This window comes from Temnothorax americanus, unplaced genomic scaffold (genome assembly GCF_048541705.1).
Source record: "Temnothorax americanus isolate GAGA-0224 unplaced genomic scaffold, ASM4854170v1 Scaffold7, whole genome shotgun sequence".
Lineage (NCBI taxonomy): Eukaryota > Metazoa > Arthropoda > Insecta > Hymenoptera > Formicidae > Temnothorax > Temnothorax americanus.
Window position 1 is genome coordinate 3,029,841 of NW_027509792.1, and position 25,730 is coordinate 3,055,570.

Here is a 25,730-nt window from a genome sequence, read left to right on the forward strand (position 1 = left end):
ATAATAACAGTTAGTACACAGGACATTCTTAAAATTCATTCGTTACACAGACGAAGCATTTTGGGTTACCTGCGAGGAATTTTCGGGAGAATTGTTCACAATTCTTCATCCAACACCGATAATGCCGCTGCGTGTCACAGATTGGATTATGTACGTGTTCCATCAAATAATAGGTAAGTATGTCTCGCGTTTGGATACGATTCCATCGATCACGTAATCATTGCGACATTGTGGGATGGGGAAGATTGTCAACAGACTGTTGAAACCCTACGATATCTGCTGCAGTAACTTCGGTGTACAGCTAATAACTCGGGCCGCCCAAGTGCATGCATTTATCAAACCTGACACGTGCTTTTGCCGCTATACAGGTTGCTCCATAAGGCCGCATATTCTTTACGAGTCACGAGAAGAAAAATGACGGTAAAAATGACGATTTTAATGTCGAGAAATCAAGAGTTACATACCGTCGATAATTAAATGGCTTTATTAAGTCAAGTTTAAAAGTGCATTTAAAAAAATACCTATAAAAAAGCTCTATTTTTATTTATTCTCCAATAAAGTTTAATTTGGATCAGTATTTTACTTTTGATATATTTATCTTGTTTTCTTTGAAATATGTAGTACTAAAATAATTTCATGTGTTGCTTCATAATCTTTACAGATAATATAACGAAAAAAGATCAATTTCTTTAAAAAAAAAAATGACCGAGGGGCCAAGTATGTGAGCTTTGAGGCATCCTGTATAGTCGATTGTCCTCATCGAAGCGCGAAGTAATTGTCCTGTCGTTGTTCCGGAACTTGCTCTGCAGCAGCGTGAAAGAGGCTTTAAATCTTGCGGGATTACCATATTCCTCGATGCTGTACACGCGGCTGCACGGTGTAATCATTAATTCGGTGCTGCTGGACACGCGTTTGACCTGCGTCATGGCACGACCTCGCACCGCGAATTGCGTGGAATCCCCCATCTCGACGTCAGAAGACAAAACACGATTTTTACGGGAAATGAAGGAGTTATGATATTTCTATCCCTTAAAAAAAGCATATCTCTTTCGCCTCGAAATTTCCATCTCGAGTTAGTTGTGAGAGTAAACACAGGTAACTGTGGATGAATGGGACGTGGATAAATGAGTGAGATTTTTAATTAAAAACTTGCTCGTTCACTCAGACATTTAACTTGGCCTGTTGATTGTTCCGGTCGCCAGAAAGTGGTTGCTCTCCCCCGACTTTGACTTTTCAACTTTAAACTGATTCACTTTCCCGTTTTATTGACGCTTCCGGGCTCGAAAAAGTCCTTAAAAACATTGCGTATTTATAATCACATATAACGTAAAATAATGACAGAGGTTACTTCAAAATCTGTTGTATGAAAAATCCAGACATGAATATGCAGGAATATATACACCTGTAAGATTTTTAATTAAAATCTCATTCGTTCATTCGCTCTCAAATTTAGTCTCTTAGTTATTCGGGTCGTCGGAAAGCGGTTACCCCTGCCTTTAAGTTTTCAGCTTTAATCTGCTTTATCCTCCGGCTCTATTGACTCGAAGAGATTGCACGTCTCTGTGAACTCATCCGGGAATAACGAAATAGAAACGAAAATCTCCTTTAATCTCAATATCGCAATAATTTAATATTCAATATTCCAGGGTATTTTAAAATTTTTGTTCGCAAGTTTTACATGAAATCTTTTTCCGCAGACCACAATAAATAAGAGCGATATTACAGAATATTTGGAGATTTGGTTGTTACATCGCGTTTCATTGTCCCAAGATGTCTGATAGATTTCACTTTGATATAAATTTCACTTTCCTATTGGATTTCACTAATGATCATACCTATATATTTGTATCATAAAAGTGGTGATTTGCGATACATTAGATAACATACCTCTTTCTCTCTCGCGACGAACTGATGCTCTGGCTGGATAATCCCGGACTATATCGGGACTATCTCAACGAGTCGCGCAACGACAGAAACGTCGACTCGAATGTAGAACGCGACATGCGGGAGAAGGATGCGAATATCCCGCAAGAAGCCCGGTGGATTGAATTGCAAAAGCGAATGAAAACCAAACTCCGCGGATAAGGAGCCGTCGACGGCAGTCCGGAATCGGCGACGCGCGTCCCCGCCATCGCGTGTGCGTGCTTACGCGTACACGCGCGCGAGAAATCGCGAGATGGTGAAATGCAATCGCATCCTCCGTTCCGGTGCAAGAGCGATACGGAGATACGATGCGGATTTTCCGGAGGAAGAAACGGCAATCGCCCGCGCGGCCGGAACCTTCCGAGGAGAGCCTTCTTCTTATTCTCGAAAGCGCGAAGAAGGCGCACTTCACACGGAGACGGGTAATTGATCGGCAGATTCAATTTCGCGCAGATAATGAAATGCTGCCGAGAGGAAGGGCACGCTAAGTGAACGATCGCTTTGATTCCTTTTTAAACGTGATTGCGATCGGGCAAATCGTTAAAGCGCAAAGCGAGACGCGTCAAGCCGTGAGGACAAAAGTGCGAAAGACTTTTGCTACGGAAGTGCTTATTGAGCGTAGTAGAAAGATAAACTGTTGACTTATCGGTTTGTAATAGTTGAGTTCAATTTACTGAATCTGGATATAGGACAATTGCATTCATCCTTTATTTATCTAAATGGAGTTCGAGATTGAGTCCTTCCAGAAATATTCGGTCTAATTACATTTTGAAAATATATTTTGTTCATAATTGACTTTTGTAATAATAATTTTGAAATTAAAAAGAAAAAGAATGGTTGATAAATTTAATTTCGAAAAAATAGTAAAACCTCGTTTTTTTGTTAAACATCAATTCATTACGAAAAGTTTAATTAAAAAGATTTACATTTAAAAAATCTAAATTAAAGATGTAAAGTTTATAATTAAAGATTTTAATCAGTAAATTTAATACTAAATATTAAATATTTTCCTGGAAAAAAAAATTTATCTCAAATAAATTAAAGAATCTGATTAATATTGAGTTAAGACATCCTAATTAAAGATTTGCTCTCTTCGATAATTTTAGAAGCTCTTTCATTTTTGCAGCTTACACGAAATAATATAGATTTTTCATTCTGCTGAACAATTCCTCGTGAATTAACAATCAATCATTCTCCCCAGTTGCGATATTCACTCTCATTATCCAGCTTCTTGCTAATCGCTCATTAGTCCCGTTATTGTCTTCAGGCGACGACATTCATCGAGTCCTGATGTCTGAGTGGCTGAGGAAATATAGCCCCGTGCGCGCGGGAGGAAGACAGACAGCTCGGTATTCACGGGATGCGTCCGTAATAGGTATTGTCAAGTCCGTCTAGCGCCTAGCGAGTCGAGTCGACAAATGACTTCTGTATTCTGTCAGCGAAATGAATAACGTCTCGCGCGCGTTATACATATATGGGGCGTGCGCGCGAACACTTGCCAAGATCAGCCGAAAAAGATGGCCCGGGACGCTAACGCTCTTCGCGCCACTCTCCAGCATATTGAAAGGGATCCGCGCTTTTACGTGAAAGGGAGATATATCACCGGGAAATCCGTGTTACCGTGAACGTCGCGTATCGAGCGCGAAAGTTGCCGTCGTCAAAGACCCTTACAAGGGATCGAGCGAACGCCACGTGGTACGTGGTATCCGGTCTGGAGAAACGCTTCTTCGCCGTTTCCCCGACTCCCCTTAGCCATCCCCGCGAGGTAAGTGTCGTTCGTGATACTCGACCATTTTGGGGTATCGTTACAGGTGACGCGTGAATCAATATGTATAAAAAGATAGAAGGTTTTCGTCGGGGAAAAATATACTCTAATCGATTAAATGTTTTATAAATAAAAGAAAATGTTATAGAAAAATCGAGACGTATAGTTAACTATGTAATCTTTTATCTATGCGTATAGTCTGCCTTAAGTTAGCTCAGCCAGATAGTTTCTTTAAAAATATCTGTATAATCTGTACCTGATAAACGAAAGAGAATAAATTATCGAAGGTAAAAAAGAATTGTTGGATTTGTGTCTTTTTACTTCCCAAGCCCTCAATTTTGAACTCATCGCTTACTTTCTGTTCTTAAGCGAGTAATAGGCTTTTTTTATATTTCTCGCGATAAAGACCACGTTCTCCGTTGAATAGATCGTTAAAGCGAGAAAAGAGGGAATTCAAATCAGTTTGAGATCGCGGCAAACGTTCCACGTTTCGCGTTACCTCGCTCTCGAATCGTTCTCGAAGGCGGGCGTCGCGTAACAATACCTGATAAAAATCGATTTAACTGAGAACGACGGCCTTGCACCGATCCAATTCGCGTATGCTAATGGGATCTAATCTCCGTATCCTTTTTGCCGAACGTATACAATCGCCGTAACGATAATTCCGCGTTATCTCGAATAATTTGCTATTACGTAACGTTGCGTGTTTAACCGATTTCACTCCGAATGATTTTCACGCCGCGCTTTCGCCTACGAGAACTTCGTCGAAAATAATCACTGACCCAGAAAAATATTATAAATGCTTTCATTGTTTCATCGCGTAAAACACATTTCTTTCGTATTTATATTTGTTGCTTTTATTCAGACACTCTTTCTTTCATTTGCGCGTTGAAAAAGTTCTGACATTCAATTGCTGTATTTTCTTACTTTTACTGTAATAATTTTCCGAATCTAATTTATGACGTGATATATCAAGAGTTGCCCTAAATAAAAAAATTGCAGTTATTTATCCAATATACATATATACTGTAATATTCTGAAAATGTTACGCAAAAGGTTACATTATATCTCTAACACCTTATCGTTGTATTATCTTTAAAAATAAAAGCAGAAATACATATAGGTATGTCTAAAGAAATGTCATAAAGAAAGATATTTTAAAATCCTATTATAAAAATTGTAGCACGCATATGCGGAATTTTCTTTTCCAGAAAGTTGGCAAAAAAATCAATTAGCCGGCAAAAATATCGTGTACGTGCATATTTAATTAACGAGCGGGTACAAAAGTTTTCCCTTATTACATTCGGATTAAAACTGGTTCGAATCGAAATCAAAAGAGTTTCCATTATGTTTCGTCCCGTTGCTTTTAAATCGTGGCTGAACTTCTTTCGGTGTATTCTTTAATGAACGTTTTCTCGGATTCTTCCAACGTTTACTTTACTCCGTCTATAAGAAATTCACGAAAGCTCGGCGCGTCTACTTTTTTGCCAACTTCACAATTAAAGTATATTTAATGCGGGCTTTATTTTCCCGTAAACGATGCATTTTACCTACGATACGTTTACGGGATGCAATACTTTAGGTTGCCCTGTATTTACCCTGTATTTTTCCTCGAAAAACCCATTGTCGCATTTCCCTTTATTATACATACACTGGTTAATTTATCTTGATGTGTTCCTGCATATAGTTATATAATAAATTTAAATTATTTAAATTAAAATATATTAACTATAAATTTAAATTATTACATAAAAATATATATATGGTAAAAATTATTATTAATATATTAAATTAAATAATTATTATATAAAAAGTATGGTAAAGTTCATCCACGATAGTTTTACTTTCAATATTATTGGACATAGAGACAATCAATTAAACCATAAATGTATTGGTCAGTTTTGAGCAGCAAGTTTATAATTTTTTAAAACAAATACTGTAGTTAATAAAGTATTCGATATACAACCGCGTGTTTAAAATGTGTATAGAAACAATGCAATTGCATGCAATATTGCTTAATGTAATATTATTATTTAGACAGTATTCTATTTACTAACAGCATTTTATAACCCAAAAACAAAAGTTCGATATTTAATGTTCAAACAATTTCTCAGTTTCCGATCGTATAGCCAATTCGAATGGAATAAGTGTTTGCAAAAGGACGTTTCATATTTTTGAGGATGTAAAAGTTATTTCGTCCTATATTTCACGACAATCCCGTCGCTCCGTGTCCCGAAAACGGTTGTATCGGTGTCCTCGTCGTCTCTGTAAACGCGATCGAGTCGGGAGATTTCCGCGATAATCCACTTTCTCCGCGGCGGTGAGCTCTCTCAAAGAGCCCAAGCGAAATTATAGAGACGTACGTGACATTCGCCTTTATCCCTAGTCGTAAGAAGAGGAAAATAACGCAGTCGGAATTTGCGGGGGTCGATGGTGGCGGCGGAGGTAGCAGCAGCGGCGACATCGGCCATCTCCGTCGCTGCCGTCGCTATCGGGAAAATTTTAAATCACGTCCGAGATAATCGAATTCCACGCCGCGGGAAGACGCACCACGCTCGCCCGGACGTTATTCACCCTTTAATGGCGAATTCGCACCCTCGTCCCCAACGTCCTCTCCCTCTTCCCTGTCTCTTTTTCTCTTCAGCGCGCCATTTACGCATCGCTGCTATCGGGCGACGGGCGACGAGCCCGATCTCGTAAAGAATGCAAAGGCACCCCCTGGGGAACACCCCCGGGGAGTACGTTCTCCGGACCGTATCGCCCCGTAAATTGTGCCGTCCATCCTGATTCCGTGCTGCGGCGAGAACCGCGCGATCATCTCATCTCCATCGCCGATGCGTCGCGTCCCGTCTACTACTACGTGCCGACGTTCTAACCGTAGGAGTTACGGGGTACCCGAGCGGTGCGAAGGGACGCCCGATATTTATTAGCTTGCCGAACGTGTCCCTCGATAGATAGATAACGTGCCGGCTAAGGTTTCCGAAGATAAATTATTAATCAGCGAATTTCTACTTCTTTTCCCCTCTGTAGCGTCCGACAAGATTATGCGGCGAAGAAGCGTATTAACCGCCGCGTATTAATCGCGATCGTGTACAAACCTTCTTCCCGCTGTTTGCAAACAGCGGGAACCACATTAGTTGTTCTACATATCCACATGTATTGGGGATTGTCTTGTATTAGCGTGGATATTTGACATCGGTATGGATGTCAAACATCTATATCAATACACCGACGGTATATTGATCTAGATGTTTGACATAGCTATGTGTACCTTAGATATCTATGTTGCAAACGTTATTATGGCGTGTTCCGTGATCCGAAAAAGCACGGATTCCATTTATTTCCCGTCGCGCTCTATTGACTTGCGACCGTTAAGTATACAGAGCGTCCCAAATTAATATGATCCAACCCCTCGTACCGTCAAAATGATTTGGGATTATTTTGTATACGAAAAGAACGGGGTTTTGCTTAAAGTGTCCAAAAATTAAGCTGGATACAGATCTTATCTCGCAGAAAATAACTTTGTTGGACCGTCAAAATAATTATCTAAAACGCTCAAGCTGGTTGCAAGAATGTCGAAACTTTTTGCAACATTATCATCATGTTCTCACATAATTATTTCAATGGTCCAAAATTATTTTAAGATTTGCATCTGTGTAGCTAAATTTTTACGTACTTCCGTAAAACCGTTCTTTCCGTGTAAAAACGACGGAAGGAGAAGAATAAAATTGAACAAATTTAATTAATATCCAGCATCTTTGTGTAATCATCGCAGTCATACCGTTTAAACCAATTATCGTCCATCCATATTAATTATTGACTTTCGACTGTGTCATGCGCGTGGATAATGAGGAATTAAATTGCACAATCGCAAACGGGAGGGCGGATTTGACTCTTGACACAAGGCGCGCGCGATTATTGTTAGCGCGAATATATAGATTTTCCTTCCATCAAGTATAATCGTATAATCTTTCAAAGGACAGACAGTCGCTGCGCGGAAGCGAGAGGCCGCTGCTTTTTATAACTAAAGCTTGGATGGACCCATATTTCTCTCAATGCAGGCCGACGAACTCCGGCCGAGGGAATATCTCGTCTCTATATCGACGAGTTCTCTCTCGTTCCCCTCTCCCCCTTCCTTCCGGCAGATCACTCGTCGTCGGTTCGCAAACGGATCTAGAAAAATGGCCATCGAGTTTTCTATTATCGCGATAAAAATCTCACGGTGGTTTCGGGGCGGTCTATCAATAGCGCGATGGTATATATTATATAATACAGTTTGAAGCGCGTTCGACGAATTCTCTTTGCTATCGTACTAAGTGAAGGCGAATGCACAATATCGCGCCGAGCATCCGGGATTATATACGTGTCCTTCAAACACACGTTTCAATGTGTTCTATCCTATTAAAGGATCGAGAGTTCATCTAAGTTCTCGCGTATCTATGTCATTGTCGCCGTAAGACGATTAAATCCAATGGAAGGCGTTTGGAAACTGTCGAATCCTCATTACGCCGCGCGGGATTCGCGTCCGCCCGCGACAAATTCGCCAGCGTATATTCTCATGAATATTTTAAAGCGCTGTTTTTGCGCCGTAATCGCGCCGTAACGATACGTCGTTATTATCGTCGCTCGCAGGTAATTATTGCGCGCTGTAATTATCATACATCGCGCGAATTATAAAAAAAACGCCGATAAAATGTGCCCGCCGCGCCGGCGCCGCGGCCGGCGCGAATCTCGCGTATTCCAATTGACGGTCGCGGCCGCGGCCGCGCGCCGTGCCGAGAGGGCGAATTTTTATTCGCGTCGCATTGGATACTTACAATTCATGTCCACGCGAACCGACGACGACAGCGGAATCGACCTATTGTTATTCGTGGCATTGCAGGTCAGCACCGAGTGGACGTCGTCCCGGTTCAAGTTCTGTATAACGATCTCGCTGCGTGTCACGCCGCTGCTCGGCGTCGTCGTTCGATTGGTGACGAATCTGTCGTTGCGATACCAGGACACCATCGGGGCCGGTTTACCTGCGGAAACGCGTAGATTTCGTTTCAGCTTGTATATCAGTGCCGTGAAAACAAAAAAAAACTGTCCGGTACCGGCGACGTTTCGTCGATTAGCGAAGATCCTCCGCGAAGCAAATAACCCGTATAGAGATGCTTAACGGAGAATTGATGGTTTCGCTCGTTCGACAGAATCGCAACTATATCACGACACCCACAAATTTAACGGTGCAAGTATCGAGTACCACTCGAGACTTCATTCAAAAGCACGATGATAATGAAGTGCAATAATTACAGTCTATAATTAGCGAAGAGAAGTTAACATCCGTGTGCAAATAGAATCGACCTTTCATTACGAACGAGCCTATAGATAGTGTTATTAAACAATCAGTTTCAATATTATTGTCGGTCACAGATGGACCACTCGAATTATTTATCAACTATCTGTATTATGCAGTGTATCGGAATAATTGCGTAATATAACATAATTTGTATAATGCATAATGAAAACTAGGTATACGACGAATTAACAAAGATCAGTAAATAATATTACAGAAGTTACAGGAAGTATATTCAAATATTTAAATTGAGTAATGTGCGTTCACATGTAGAGTCTTTCTGCATTTTAAAATATTAATAGCTTTTGCGCTTCGTAAAAGATAAGTGAATAACAATGAAATAGAGGAGGAAAATAATATATTTGATTTATGGTGAATTTAATCTTATGATAATTTAATTGTCAACTTATGTTACAAATTTATAAATCTACAGAGAGAAGCAATATGCGTAAAAACTTTATAATACCTAACGCTGCAAAATGTCATTTTAATATTAATTGTTACGAATAGTAATTTTACAGTAATGTATAAACACGATTAATGTTTATATAAATATTACTCATCTGCAAATATGCACCGACCGTTTTATAACATGCAAATATTTATGCACATGTTATTCAGCGTGTCATTAATGGCTATCATGTATAGAATAAATAGATGGATGGATGCAGTGCGTGCAATTAATATATATATTACAAACGTAATATTCATTATATCCCAAGAGGTCTTGCGAGTCAATTAACAAGTATGTGTAAAAGCGCCAAAATGATTAATTCAAAAGTAATAATTATGAAACGTTATTGCGTTATAAAAATAGAAGCCTCTGATTTATATATAGGAATAAATTCGCACAGAGATTATTGAAAAAAATTGTCTCAACCATCAGAATGTCCTCTAATTTCTCTCTCTTTGCCAATTGACCGCGAGGCTACAAAATCCATGTTGCAAAAAATTCATATAGCTTTTTCAAGAGTAAAATCTCGTCGTTATACACCATGAGCGCGTTCCGGAATTACTCACCGCCACGGACGTCACAGAAGAGCCGCAGGTTGTCGCCCTCCATGTACGGCCCGACCGTCGTGCCCCGTCCATTCTCGTTCTCGTCGACGATCGTGATCTTGCGCGGCGGCACTGGAAAACGAACAGAAAACGTCGATGTAGTTAACGCCGACGAATATATGACGCGCGCGCGGGGAGAAGCTCTTTCTGATCGCGACTCGCCGCGTACGGCGCGGGGATTGTGCCGGGCCGCGCGCGCGCGCGCGCGCGCGATGAGAAGCGCGGAGGAAAGCTTCAGCGGCACGTCACGAAAAGTCCGATAACACGAAATTGGTATTGGAAGATCGTGCCTGAGATATCGCGACGGCATTAAATTGAAATCTGAAAATCGATATCGGAGTGCCGCGAGAGCCCGCGATGTATATTTCTGGCGGGCGTACATACCCGGATGATGCGCGCGCGCTCGGCGCGGTCCTCTTCCGCACTCTCTCTTCGAGTCTAGAAGGATCGGGAATTGATATCAGATATCGGGCGGACGTGAAGTTTGCCGGCGAGCGGAACTTAAAATAATAAGAACGGGGTCAACGGGAAATCCCGGAACTTTTATCGTTTCCCTACGAACGCGCGTGCGACATTTCTCTTAATTCTCTTACGTAAATTATAGTTTATTCGGTGGAACTCCTTTCGCGGAATTTCGCGGAAAAATCAGATTGCGACGACGCGCGCGGGGCCGTTTGTAAAAGAAAAGAGAGCCACTCGGCGGCGAACGCGGAATTCCCGGGCGATGTAATTGGAAAATTACAATCGCAAAAATCACGCCGGAAGGCCGCATTCAAGACGCCGCGCCACCTCGTTCGAGCTTATTTTTCTTCCTGGCGGCCTTCTCTCGCCGCATAAAGAATTATTTGGGTGCTGCGCTCGGAGTGGTACGACGGGTCGTTTTATTCTTATTGCAATCTTCTTTCATGGCGCATCAAGCGCGACAGTCGCGGAGCTTTTGAAATCAAAAGCAACTTGGTGAAATACAGTCGGTTTCCTTCAGCTTGCATCAAATGTATTATTACTACTACCAAGGAAAAGTGGCTCCGCGGATGTCAGATCTTTCTCTCTTAATAATATCCGCTATAATTCCAACTTTAAATTACATGTGACACTTGTCAACTTCGTTCCGATCCTTTTCTGTTGCAATAATAAAACATAGTATATTTAAATTCACACAGAAATGAAAAGTATTTTTAATATATTTTTAGATCCATTGTTGCGAATATATATATATTAATACTCCGTTTCTCCTTTCTTCCCCCCATATCTCACTCTCTTCCTTTCTCGAGGACCTCCTCTCCTTCGTCCTTCCTTCTCGGTCTGCATCTCCGTAATCCTGACAAATGGTACGCGGGGAAGCATCATTTATCGGTATTAGCCTTTGTAGTATTTGCAGTATCATAGTCCGCCCGTGTAATACATTACGTATCTCGATTGTCTCTCCGTCACCGTAAGGAGAAGATATGCAGACGCGCCGATGTACTCGCGTCGATGCCGGTTCCCGGTTCCCGATGTTCGCAACCTCTTTTTAAAGGCGCAGTCCTTCGCGTAAGGACGCTCGATGCAGTAGTCTAGGCAGTGCAATAGCGCGGCGCGCCATTAATCCGCGACAGGTCTGACAGTGGCGCACCTGCACTACTGCAACCGTTATTTATTTCCGCGGAAACTGCCGCGGCTTGCTCTATACTGACGAGAATTATCGTGCTTTAATGAAACCGATCCCTCTGGTAAAACTCAATTTATTATCCGACTCCGGGCGCGCGCTTTCACGTCCGACTTCGCGTCGGCCACTTTCTTTCCTCTAATTATCCGCCGCGTTTAGCTAAAAGCTCAAAGACCGCGCGCGCGGGCGCGCGGCTTCAGCTTTGCGCGCGCGATTATTCTGCCACGCTAATCATTTTTCATACATCCCCATTTTACCCGCGCTGGAATACGTTTTCTCCCCAAAGTAAAGCGAGTCCCGTTTCGGTCAGACGGAAACTCATCAGGATGATTAAATTTGTTCCTCTCGTTAGCGACGATCGTGATTAACGTAAAAATAGATCTCGCATTCGTACAGCCCGGTCGCCCGAAACGATTAACGGCGCGCGATGTTGCGCCATTAATATTCCCCTCTCTCCCCTTTTCAATTACTAAGGCGCGACATAACTTTCTTAGAATTATGAACGTCACCAGATATTTACGGTTATGACGATACACAGCGCGGTGTCCCCGCGAAAATGTCTATATATAACTCTCGGAAAATGCCGCGCGCAAAAAGAAATTGATTTCGCATTAAGCTTTATCACCTTCGTAATAAAGCACAGCATTCTTACGACGTTCTATATTTAATGAATCTATATGTGTTTCATAAAATACGCGTTGCATCTACATTATGTAATAGATGCCCTAAAGCTCGATCGACTTATTTGAGGCTGAAACGTGCTTCGACCACTTTGTGGTCGACTATGTTGCACGAGGACGAGCGTATGTGTGTAAGGACGAGGCCTAGTAGACAGCGCACTGGTCTATTGAGCCAAAGGTCCCGGGTTCGATTCCCGGTAGAGCTAGAAAATTTTATTCGCTCGTTCTCCTCTCGGAAGGCAATGGCAAACCACCGAGAGTATGTCTTGCCACGAGAACTTCTTTAAAAAAATGCCATTCGAAATCGGCGTTAAACTGTAGGTTCCATATACAATGTGTATAATCCACGTGCGCAACACATGTATATATATGAAGAGAAGTCACCACGCTCGGACACGAGTAATAGGACTGAGAAGGAGGATGTTGCACATAGTTAACGCAAAGCTCAGAGCCGATTAACGAGAAATTTTCCGTAAAGTATCAACACATGATGCAGTTGCTACAACAAAGTGTACTGTATACCTACTAAGTACAGTTTTAGTTTTGAACGCAAACGTTCCGACGCATGACAAAAAGCCTTTTAGATGTAACATCAGAATTTAACTCTCACTTGCATCTGCGTTCTCTAATACTGTTTATAACATACGCAAGTTTTTGTAGAAAATTCTGCCTTGCAAATAACTGTTAATTAAATCGTGTAATTGAATAACGATTACATGGACGTAGATTCTTTTTTTTCGAATTTTAAACTTTTTTTTTATGTTTTTTGTAAATATCAAGTAAATTTTATTCTATATACTTACTATACGTTAATATACGTTATCCATTTCTCTTTGATTCATAACGTTGTTATTGTCCTGTATCATCAGGGTTTTTTTCGGTAATTTTAGAATCGCCCTTTCGCAATTATTACAGTTCAGTTTACATTTTCATCCAACAATTTCGCTCGCTCGCATATACACGGTTGATCAGGACGCGCGTTTTCATTCGCGGGCTCGCGCACTTCGCCACCCAGCGCGGACTGGTCAGATTTATTGTTTATAAAGGCTCTTGATTTCGGGGACATCATCAGCATCGAGAGCACGAGGTCGGCGGGGCCGCCCCGGGCACAGGAAGTCCGAAACTGTTTTTCGTGATTAATGCGGTGCTGAGGTGGGCGGCGGCGGCGGTGGGGAAAGAAGGGGGTATTAACGGACGGCCGAGCCATCGGGTGGTAATTGTCGTGCCCGCAGTTACGCTGGTTAATTTGAGCCGCCAAAAAGTTACTTCCGCCTTTTGCTCCCGCCGTGACCATAAAAAAAATTTTACTGCGGTTTGGCGTGCTGCTGCCGCCGCCGCGCAAATGAAGCCGTATCGGTGTGCTAACGGCGACCGAGCGCGCCATAGCAGAAGCGTGCGGGGATTTGATTTCGGGCTCGAACTTTACGTTGCCGTCGCGCGCGCGAAGTTTCGCTCTGATAAACCGGTGTTTTGGCGAAATAAAATACCGCGACCACCGGTATAAAGGGTTTAAATCGATACCGTGCGCTGTAAGCCAGGCTGTCAGACATTCACTGCAACTGCGACATAATAACTTTTTTTTGTACGATATCGGCAAGCGGAGAATTTTAGACACCGATCACCGATGCACGTTACGATATTAATCGCTCGATTATCACGAGCGAAAGACACGATTCTTCGATAGTAATTAAGGTGGACATAAAAAAATATAATGCGATCGAAAATTATAGCGCAATACTTTGGGTCCTTATGAATAATCCATGCATACGCCATATGAATATATTTTTTGGGCTTCATCGCGCGAGCTTTGATTACATATTTTTATCGAGATCAACTTAACGAACCGTTTTTATTCTCAAATTACGATCGCAATTTTGCTTTTGTCATCACATTTACCTTGGTTGCCGCGCGCCATCGATATGCACGGTATGCATCAGCGCGATAAAGTTCAGTCACAGTAATTTTTTAATTTTCGATGCAACCGGCCGATTAGACTGCTATTTATATAAACGCGGAAATTCGTAAAATTACACCCGCAATTGAAAAATATTTCAGCGAGAAATACACAGAAATATGAGGTATTCATGGACAAAAGTACGCTTTTTATTCATAAAGCGGCGGTGGGGCTGCGAAAAAAAAAATAAAGCGTCTGCCGATGTAGCGTGAAAAAAATTTGGTTGGTATATACGGGTGCGCGCGCATACACAGGGCGCGACAAAGGGTTATATATAAATTCTAAAAGAGGCGCGGCCGTTTCGATTTTCGTCAATGCTGCGCCGATGAATAGGGTGATCCGATTCGTTCCGCGAGCGTGTTCCGCTTTGACGAACGCTTCACTTTTGTCGCCTGTCCATATCCTATACGCGCCACTCGTTCTTCCCTCTTTTTCCGCACGTGCCGAATCAAAACACGTTCGTTAATCCCGCGAAATGGAGAACGGGGACACCATCATAGAGAAATCCGTCGCTCGGCGCAATGTACTTGCGATGTTGTTCGCAGAGAACGTCGCGACAAACACATTGGTCAGCACGTGAAAAGTATAAGCATCGCGATGGCTGTAAACTCCGGAAAGCGTATAGCTGATAATAAACGCAGCAGAGTTGCTTTTTGTCGACAGAGATATATATGAAAAAGATATACCACGCCCAATTATATCGCATGGAAAATGGCGAAAGCACCCTATATATCATCAATATATATATAAGAAATATATAAAATAGATAAGAGATATATTATTAATTTACACAAACTTAGATATATTTTCATGAACAAATTCTCTGTCATACGTATAAATTATTATTATTAAAGTAGATAAAGGTAAAGTTTAGTGGTAACGGATTACAGAATGTATAATTAGACATTTTTTATTACAAAGTCTAGAGTAACGCTAGGGTGATGCTGGGTAAATGCTATAGGGTAGGGAATATGAGCTCCACTTGCAATATAAGAATATACTGCAGCGGCCACGAATGAAACCTTATAACCGGCAGCCGTAAAGCACTAGAAATGTGACAATTAAAGGAAAAGAACTCGTTCACGTTGTTATGTTATATCGAATTAGTTTCTTAGAGATAGTATTATAGATATACGCGCCAATACTGCGTGCTAATGCGAAACCTCGTGCGAAACAATTTAACTGCGAAACAAACTTAACTTACTCGTTAATACTATAGGCGAAAGGGTTTACTTTTCCACTTACAGTGACGCAATTTCCTACGCTCGTTCGAAGAAAACGGCGCGACGCAAATACAACGAAGAGAATAAAGATATCTCGTAAAAATTACAGCGAGTATAAGCAATCACTGACCGTGCATGTAATTTTTTATATTGTCTGAAATAAAAAGAAGAACCCGAGAGAAGTAAAGTAATTGTGTCCTACATTACTTTTTTGTTTTATGTAGTATTTCTAATTTACAGAAATTAATTTTTAGATTTTATAATAATGTTTGTTATAGTACTATTTCGACTGGTATAATTTAATTGAGTTTATGAATGATTTTTCGAATATTTCCTCAGAGATCTAGCTTGGCAAATTCGACCTGTAAGATTCTTCAAGTTTTACTGACCTTTCCCATTTTTTATAATAAAATTTTGTTTCATTATGCACGTAAAATTATGATTAACGGAGAATTTTGTTTAAACATGCAAAAGCTCGAAAATTGTTCGTCCAACATCGAGATAAATATATAGTTTTAGTGAATGTACTCTTCACTTCGTTTGATTAACTCTCTAGTCGTACGCTGTTAAATATTAAAGGGTAAAATTTAAACCCAATACCCCGAGTTAGGTAACAGTTTGTTATTTTTAACTACTATGTGCGTAGAAATTTATTATTTTAACACAAAATAGTATTATTTTAACTCCATTTAGATTTAGTTATGTAAATGAACATTTATTTACTGGCGAAGTAAACCTATTCCGTTTAAATTAACTTTGTTTTCGTTAAATTAACGACATATTGAGTAAGAGCAGGGTAACCTATACGAATGGTTAAAAATGACTCAAATTGAGTATAATCACGAATTTAAGATCTGTAATTTTATAAACATAATCGATTGCATCTTATATAATATAAATATGATATCGGCGACTTCTACTTCGCTTCGTCTAAGAGAGAATAGTTTTGATAATTTATTCCCCCTGTAATTTGTAAAGCGAACAACACAGAATTGGAAACCGTGTCTTTAACATCCCAGACATATTTTACACAGAAACAGTTACGAACTTTAACGTGTCACATGTTCCCAATTTCGAGTGTGCACGAGCCGTGCGATAACTTTCGTACATTTCGCGTAAAATCTCAAGAACGGCACCGAACGTTCGACGTACCGTGTGGTTAATATACGAAAAATCGCACGTGAACACGGCCCAGCGCGAAGAGAGACAGAAACAACCGTTGAGACAAACCGGGATGAAGGTGGTGTACCGCACATGGCGTAATATCCGCTCCCGTGTACCGCGCTCTCTCTCACACACGTATAAACGGGCTTTGGTCCCGGTACGTGCTTGGGTCAGGGACCATGTACACGCCGTAGATACACATCCGGTATAATCCGACGCCGGGGTTCGCCAGGGGTTGAACGAAACAACGGGCTTGTCGAAGCGCATTCTCCGGGCTGACTCTACTCTCCGGCGGGAGGTCCTCCGTCTTCCCCGCTTTCTTCCATTCCTCGGTGCCGGTCCCTTTGCCGCCGCTCTCGCCGCTAATACGCTTGTATTTTCGTTCGAATCCTTTCTCTCAGCGCTGTCTTTTCGTAATCTTTCACGTCTCGCTGCTCCCAGAATGAGAGCGAGAGCGAGAGAGAGGGAGAAAGAGAGAGAAAGAGAGAGAGAGAGAGAAAGAGAGAAAAAGAAAGAAGAGAGAATGAGGGTTGGTGTCGGGTTGACTGAGACAGGATGATGTATAACCGATCCTCATCCCCGCTTTATCTTACGCGAGTATAAGATTGTCCTGTCGTGTCGGAAGGATCGCCCTTCCACTCGGTCGAAATATACCACTCGCGAGAAGGAAAATAGAGTGCGAAATGAATTTTCAACCGAATCAGACGCATCGTGTCAGAAGTCGTGTTATTTTTAACTATATATGTTATGACATTATATATCGAATTTCTATATCGGACTTTGCAATCTATTTGAAATGCATCGAATTCCTAGATTAATTGAAGTGCGAGTCATCGATATACATCAAGTTATTTTTAAAATATACAATTTAGACTTTCACAGAATTAGTATGTATATTGAAATATGTATATTGTGTTAGTGTTAAATTGCCCGGTAAGTTTAAATAAATGACATGCATAATGTACAGCGTATCACACATAAAAAAAATCCTTTGTCTCCTTTAGATTTACGCAAAATTTCATTATTTACATTGCTAAAAAAATATGCCGTCAGCAAAAATAGCTCTTTGTACAAAGAGAAATTATAGTCTAGATGCTGTGCATAGTATTATACAGACCCATGTATAGAATTAAAAAAAAATTTAGTAATATGATGGTATTGCATCATCATAATTCAAAGAGATAAAAATGCAAAAATTTCAACAGTTCAAATCCAATCCACATTACTTTTCATCTTATCACCATCACGTTAATTAATTAGATAATAGATTTGTGTATTTCTTGTGCGCCTTTGACAGAACGCATAAATCGCGCGCTGCGATGACGGTATAATTATCTCGGCAAGCTCATCGCACGCGCTGGAATTAAAAAAAAAAAAGAGCACGACGCGCGCGAGAAACGGACCATTAGTTCCGTGCTCGCTATCGGGCACGCGTGTAGGCGAGGCACGTGCACGTTATCTCGCACACGCACGTATGAATATTCAAATCGGCGCGCGGGTGTTATATAATTCAACGCCAATTCAAGATAAGTCTCATAACCAATCGACCGTGCTCGATTAATGCGCTCGCTCAGTATCGTTTAATTAAATACACGTGACTACCGGCGGATATAGCGATTTTCACGTTTCACTCGACGTTCGCGCCGTGTCGGCGAAAAACCCTCGAAAAATCAAACCGGGACACAACAAAACTTCCTAGCTCTCCTTTTTTCCCCTCTATTATGGTTGCGATTTACCTCTCGGATGTGATTTCGAAAAAAAAAACAAAAATTTTTTTGCCAAATCCACATTGAATTTAGAGACGGCACGAACCATTACTACGGCTGGTCCATTCTTTTTTTATATAGAACACGGTATATCTCGCGGATGCAACATTATTCGTGAATATTTTACTCTCGTATATTTCATGTTTGACGGAAATATCTAACGTATCTATTAAAGAAAAGACTGAAATGGCGAAGCGTACGGCAAATATTTCTCGTCGAGCTGTACGAAGATATATACGCATGGATTTTGCAGACCGCATCCGTCAAAAAATATTAAAGCTATGGCACGCAAATAATGCAAAATTGTATCAAAGTGCAAAGAGATGCACGTTGTTTAATTATTGCCTTCGCAGAAGAGACATCTCTGTACACCTTTGTATACCTTTAAAGAGTTTTTAATAATTTATGCGCGATGCGCGACTGATTGCTACTTTAAATTATAAAACGCTTTTGATCTAAAGCGTAAACTCTTTTCACATAATTTTTTTAGCACAATATCGCTTGCAAGGACATTGCAATTACTTATATTTAAATTTTGGCGGACAATGTTATCCTCTCTAACGTTATGATTCACAGAACATTTTAAATCATAACGTTAGAGAGGATAACATATTCCGCGAAAATTTAGATATAAGTAATTGCAATGTCCTTGATGGCGATATATTGTGCTAATAAGGATTTTAATAAATAATGATAAAACATCGTTAAGTCGGCTTCCAAAACATGATTAAAACTTCCATTTTTAATCTCTATTATTAATTGATATAATTAAATATATGTTAATGAAAGTATGTGCTAATCCTCTTTCCTAAATTCCGCTGGATTTCAACTTTCAAAGAAAAGTTATTAAATTTTTGTTCATTTTAACATGCATAACATTCTACACACGGCATGTATTAAAAGAGTTTCTCGAGTTCATATGTTATTGTAAAATAATTATAATTTGCGGGCTTTAGTTTTCCCAAACTCATCTGAGCTACGGACTCACGTAGTTACGAAGTTTACGGCGTCAATTAATATAGACAAGCCCGCGTGTTGCCATCGGTTAATCGAAGTTCACGAGACCTCTTGACTTTGTCAATATCGGGACCGGTGTAGTTCTTGCATTAGAGTATTCGATTGTCGTTTTCAATAAGATATGTCGCGCGTGACCGAGTACACGTTACAAAAAAGATTCTTTGTTCCGCGACCAATGCCGGGGATTCAAGCGCGCGCTGTAACGGACGGCCATTAAATCATCGGACGTCGGCGTTAAGGGGAGTTCGCAATCGTTACAGAGCGGTGACGTTTCTTGTCCCGATACTCGGCGAGAACTTTCGGTCCGGCTTCGTCGCGGATCCTCTTCACCAACTCCGTTCCGTGAGAGAGCGTTTCTTACAGCGCGACGAACCGCAGAGGCGAGCAAAGCGAGCGAGCGCGAGCGGGCGGGCGGGCAACTTTTCGCCGACTTTTGCCGTCGTCCCGAAGTACTCACGGAGTGGAAGGAAGAAGACGGCAATCTTCTACTTCGGACAGTCGGAAGTATTTTTGCCGGCGCTCGGATAAGATTCAAGTGGCGGTACGTGCGAAGTGACTTTCGAAACTCGGTCGCCGCCGGCTCCAGGCGACGATGACGGGGCGTGTACCCCACGGATCGCCGTCGTCTTAATTTCGCCGCTCGCAGCCCGCCGCGGGTTTATCCACTCGGCTTCGGATGTGTATCCGCGCGATCAGGGCGCAGCCACGAACTGTGCTGCCGGCAAATACCAAGCCAGGGTGTTTCGCCTCTCGCCCTGTGTGCGGATAGCTGCGATAGCTATACGAATCCACACGCAATCCACGCGGAATCCGCGCGGGCACCACCACCGCGCAACGGTGTATCGAGCGGTATTTGTTCTGCAAATATACGCGCCCGCGCCGCCGCCGCCGCCGCGCCGAGATAATTAATCACGCTATACAGGACCGCGTGTATGCTCTATACAGAATATACACCGACTTCGACGGACGGAACACGATGTAGTAGATGTGATTTCGAGAGTCGCGACCAAGTCTCCACGTCGCGGAGTTTTTACTGTTGAAAAATTGACGTCATTTTTTATACGGCGTCCAACTGGAATTTTCGCGTCTCGCGGAAATAAGCCGATGCGCCCTTGATTTACGACGGGTCTGTCGGTGCCCGGGTTTTAACATGTAATATAATGTGCAACTAATCCTATCGAGCACGTCAAGTAAAATATTAGAGTATCTATTGCATTACACATGCTAATTTTTAAATATGCCTACTTACTATACTATGTGTATGGTATATACTGTACTTAAATTATAAAATATATACTATTGCTATACTAACAATAAATATACTATACTTAAATACACTATAGATAAAATATTATTGTATGAAATCATCTTCATTCTTATCGCGATTAGCGATAATTTCGCGGTATTGTAATCTTGCTTAATTACGAGTACACTGAGCGGAGCAGTTCGTGGTAGCTGCAATGATGTAACGGAGGAAATTCAGTTTAAATTCCCTCACTGATATTCCGGCTATGTATCATGTACGTAAATCTCTCACGACGAAACGTCCGAAAAGTTTCCGTCCTTCGCTGAATGTTTCAGATTTCTACTCGGTTAATCCTATGGAGCGCTTAGATAGAATCGGCATTGAGGTAGGTCGATACCGGGGGAGAAACTCATCAGTCTTGCCGGAACTTTTATAAAAGTTTTGATGGATTCACTTACGAAACTTCGCGATAAGAAATCTATTTTACATATTATTGCGATTGAATGCACAATGTCATTCGTGGTGCATGACGAATTCGCGCGCGATTTGGATCGCCGATTTTTTGGAAATACATTTGTATCTCCACGTATGATTTGTCATTATTATTAATATTGCTATTTTATTGTTACATTATTTTTATTATATTAAAAGTCTGGAGCAGCACCATTGCTGACCTTTTGTGATGTTATTCTCTTTTATCTTCATATGTACAACGTCAAAAAAACTGCACTTCAATAAAGCTATTATTACTAAAAAAATATTATTATTGTTTTTCCCAACAATTGTATATTTTGTCGTACATTTATTTATACGTACTCATAATAGCACATTGTATTCAAAAAATAAACGCCTTTAAACATTAATTGATAAAATAAACGAGTTTTTTTTAATAAACGCGTTTAATAAAACAAGTTTTTGTGTATTCATATAGGCTCTCGTATTATATAACGCCGCCAATTCGAATATAACAAGTAAAATAGCCACGCAACAATTATTCAACGATTGTTGACGGCATAATACAGTTTTACAATGTATTTATTTTTGGTGGTGCACGCTCTTTGACTCGCGTTGCTTTATGTGTGAATCGGCGCGGCCCGTGGCGGCGCGCGCGATATTCTCTAGCCTAAGAACTTCTAAATGGGATCTCTCGTGAAACGTGATACACGTAAGTGCTCTCGCCGACCGGGCGCGATCGATAATTTCGCGCTTCGTTGGCCAACGTTGGCGAATAAGTATATTTCCTTTAATGACTTTCGCGCGCCGCCCCTGTCCGATCGCGTTTGGAAAGTCGGGCGTCTCCGTTCGCCGACATAATTCGCCGTGAGTTTCCGATACCGCCACTCTCCTGACCGATTTTCCTTCGAGCTCGCTTCCTTTCTCACGCGCGCGCGATTCCCCCCTTCACCGAAATTAACATCGGGAGCGTATACGGAGGCATCCGTTTGTTCCCCAGTTCTCTACTTAACCGATCTTGAACGCGTCGATTAGTCTTCCGGGCGCTGCATCCGGCGCTCTCCGGTTTTTCAGAATAATGGAACACCGAAGACGAAAAAGCGAAGCGAAGAGTGGAAAAAGAATGGAATAAGAAATGAAAAACCCGAAGCAATTACTTTCCCTATTCCCCTATTTCCGAAGAAGAAAGAAAGATAGAGAGAGAGAGAGAGAGGATGGTCGGAATGGACGAGGCGTAGATTCGATAAGAGAGCGTCGTCACGTTCTCGGGGTGGCAACGCTTCGCGATTTCTGACCCGTCTGTGTATTTGCCGGAGTGGTGGAAAAGTCGGATCGAAACGATTAAGGCCCTGCAACACCTCGTGCAACAGAATTCGAATGTCGTTTCCGGTCGTTCACGACGGCGAGTTGGCCATACTATCCGAGATCGTTTCGGACGACGCTGCGCGCGCTCTTCTTTATGTTCCATTACGTTCCTACACTGTTATTGTCTTGGCACAGGACGGCATCGTGAGGTTCATCAACTCGAAAGAGTCTTCCGGAGTCGCTTAACGTTTCAACCGCGTAGCAAAAACGAAGAGGAGCGCTAACAATCTGAAAAAGTCCACGTATTCGAACGCGTGTTCCTCTTTACGGTCGGATTTGATATAGCTTTTTAAGATGAAAGCTCTTGCTCTCTCTCTTAAGCGTTTTTTATATCTCGCAAAATAGCCGGTGTTTACAGGCGCATTTTTGAAACAATACGATGCCATTTTACAACGCTATATATAATACCCGGTGTTTATGCTCGAGTGTTTTCGTTGGTATCGCTCGTTGTATCGTATAACATTGAAAATTTCGTTACAACTGTTACAAGAGACAGATCTCTCTTCGGAATTAAAAAAACAACTAAAAATCAAAATAGAGAAATAATATTTAAATCATATCTGTCTAACAATTTGGCAGGCGAATTTACAAAGATGTAAATAGTCTAAATAGTCTGAACGTTCTATCTTTTTTGATGGATTTTTTATCTGCGGTTCCATCGAGAAAATATCTACCTTTCAATCACATATATGTTTTCAATCGAATTTCCGCGATAGAAGGATCGACACAAAAATTCACCGGGGCGATAGTGGTAGTCGAGTCAAAAGAAAATGCGCAACTTCTGGATCGCGTTTATTCCATTGCGAGTCGATTCATCAAGCAGACAATTGCGCGAGTGGCGCGCAAAAAGCTAATATTCCGGGGGAGTAACAAATGTACGCTGCAAAGAAATGATTCGCGGAAATAGCGGAAGGAAACTTGAAGTTGGATAAACTTCGGAGACTTATTACGATAAGGGCGTGCTCCGCAAGCCCGCAATTTTTCATTGCGCGCGCGCACACAACATTTTCCATCGCAATGTTCAATTCCTATAAAATAAACGGACGTTTAATGCAAGCGCCGCGCGACAATTAACATCATCGGACTAGTTTGTTTCGCGTCCCGTCCCGGAGTTTCCCGTATTTACGAACGTGTTTACAATGCAGTATCCCGACAAAAGTGATAAAAACTAAAAACTCGATCGCACACTCTTGCTCGTACCTCCTATTTACTTATGCACGCACAGGTGCGTGCTGAGTTTTCAATTTCGGTAATGGCCAATGCCTTCCACGATCCTGCCGTTATTTTTACGTCGTTGTATCATGCCTCGTAATTTAATGTCATAAATAGCTATTGGAGATAAAATACAAACGATACAATTTCATTAAAAATCTGTAACGACGCGATATTATCGTACACATCGTTACTAACATCACGTCGTTAAAATCATTACATTTGCGATATACAGTGAATTTAACAAAATTTCCGATTAGAGTTACGAAAAGTACGGAAAATGGAGCACGCTTTGCTCGAGAGATTTTCACCGATACATGTTGCGTGAAAGAAAGCAGCTTACATGTCAAAGAAATCCCAGTATCGAGGAATGAATCTCAAATTCAAGCTCCTCGAATTCCGACCTGCACATTCCCCCCCCCCTCTCTCTCTCTCTCTCTCTCTCTCTCTCTTATAGGAATGTCTGTTTACAACGCGGTGTACGGTAATAAAAAAAAATTTCCAAACGTAGCTTTCATTGAAAGTTACGCATTTCTCGCTGAAGTTGAAGAACTTCAGCGGCACCGCAATGCACCGTAAAATTTATGCGCGCACTTTCCTCCGAGATTTATCTTGTCATTCCGTTTGAACTCATTCGCATCGGAGATTTGAAAGTAATGCAAGGATACTCGCACGGGAGGAAAGAAGCGTAGCAAGACTAGCGAGTCTTGCTCTGAAGTAACACCGGGATTTAACGGCATCGTAGCCGTTACACGGCGGCGACGTATGCTTTACTACAAGAATGTAGTAACCGTGGCCACGCATTGCTATACGTCATTGGAGCTTTAATAAAGCTATTTTACGGGAAGACATCGCCAAGTCTCTTCTCTATTATTACAAGCCGGAAAGCAGCGGGGCGATGTAAAAATAAGGAGTGAGGTATCCGGTAAAGACGGCAGCCACGATGCCGGCGCACGCGATAACGATCCACTCACCCCGGCTAAGTCCACGACATTGAAGTCGCATTTACGGCGTAAGTGAGTAAGCAAGAATTTCGGCAGTTCTTGCTCGAACTTCTTGGGGAAAGTTCCCGCTGAGGTAGATGCATCAGTCCGCCCGACGGAGAGGCGGTGTGCATGCTTAGAAGTAAAATACTATTAAAAGTTCGTGCGGAAGGCGCGAGCGGGCAATCCAGATCAATTACCTTTCGGGAGAACAATCCGGGCGCAAGGGCGAGCATCGGCGGATACTGAAAACTTCGGCCCCCATGGGATGGATCTCCATTCGTAACTTTCGAGCGAGCAAATCGAACGTATTTAGTGGCGTAAGGAGGGTTTCCGTCTCTCGCCAGATTACACGGGGTGTCTTGGGAGAAATTCGTTGGATCATGACATTTTTAATATTTAAACTCAGGGATGAACGCAAGTGCTCGCAATCGAGGCGCCCGCGCCGCGTGATGCAAATTTTATTTTTCTATTTGCGTACATAATCAATGTAAATCCAATCAACAACGTTATTGTTGTTATTCAATTACTATTATAATACGATATTATAGGATATTTTATTTTAAACCAAGATTGGCCAAACGTATGCCACCTGTGTAATTGTTGAGTCAGCGATACCTGTTGTCTATATGTCTATTGTCTACCTGTCCTTCTTTATTTATGATATCAAATCATAACGATCGCAGAAAAGTCAGTTATCCTCGCAGTGAAAGAAAAAGCAAAGCTGCCGTGCACTGTGAGAATCTTGTCAAATATATTAATTAATAAATACTTTGACACTACAAAATATTACATTGTAAGATTGTTTTAAAATCCTGACCCTCCAGTTAGTCTTTGTAACAAAATCATTACAAGTGCAGTTTCGTACGATTCCTTTGTTTATAATCATTTGAATAACGCGTTCTCCGAAATGGAGAATATGCTTGCGTGAGCACCATAT

The 25,730-nt window shown here is 41.5% G+C and overlaps 1 protein-coding gene across 3 annotated transcripts in view; it reads right to left on the reverse strand.

Moving 5' to 3' along the window:
- Positions 1-25,730, reverse strand: part of LOC143905965 (neural cell adhesion molecule 2) — a 262,418-nt gene that overhangs the window by 32,684 nt on the left and 204,004 nt on the right. For all 3 annotated transcript variants that reach the window (XM_077421646.1, XM_077421648.1, XM_077421647.1), the window contains 2 exons: positions 10,044-10,154; positions 8,506-8,709 (listed from right to left, as the gene is read on the reverse strand). In XM_077421646.1, coding sequence (XP_077277772.1) covers positions 8,506-8,709; positions 10,044-10,154 — 315 coding nt within the window. The remainder of the gene's footprint in view (positions 1-8,505; positions 8,710-10,043; positions 10,155-25,730) is intronic.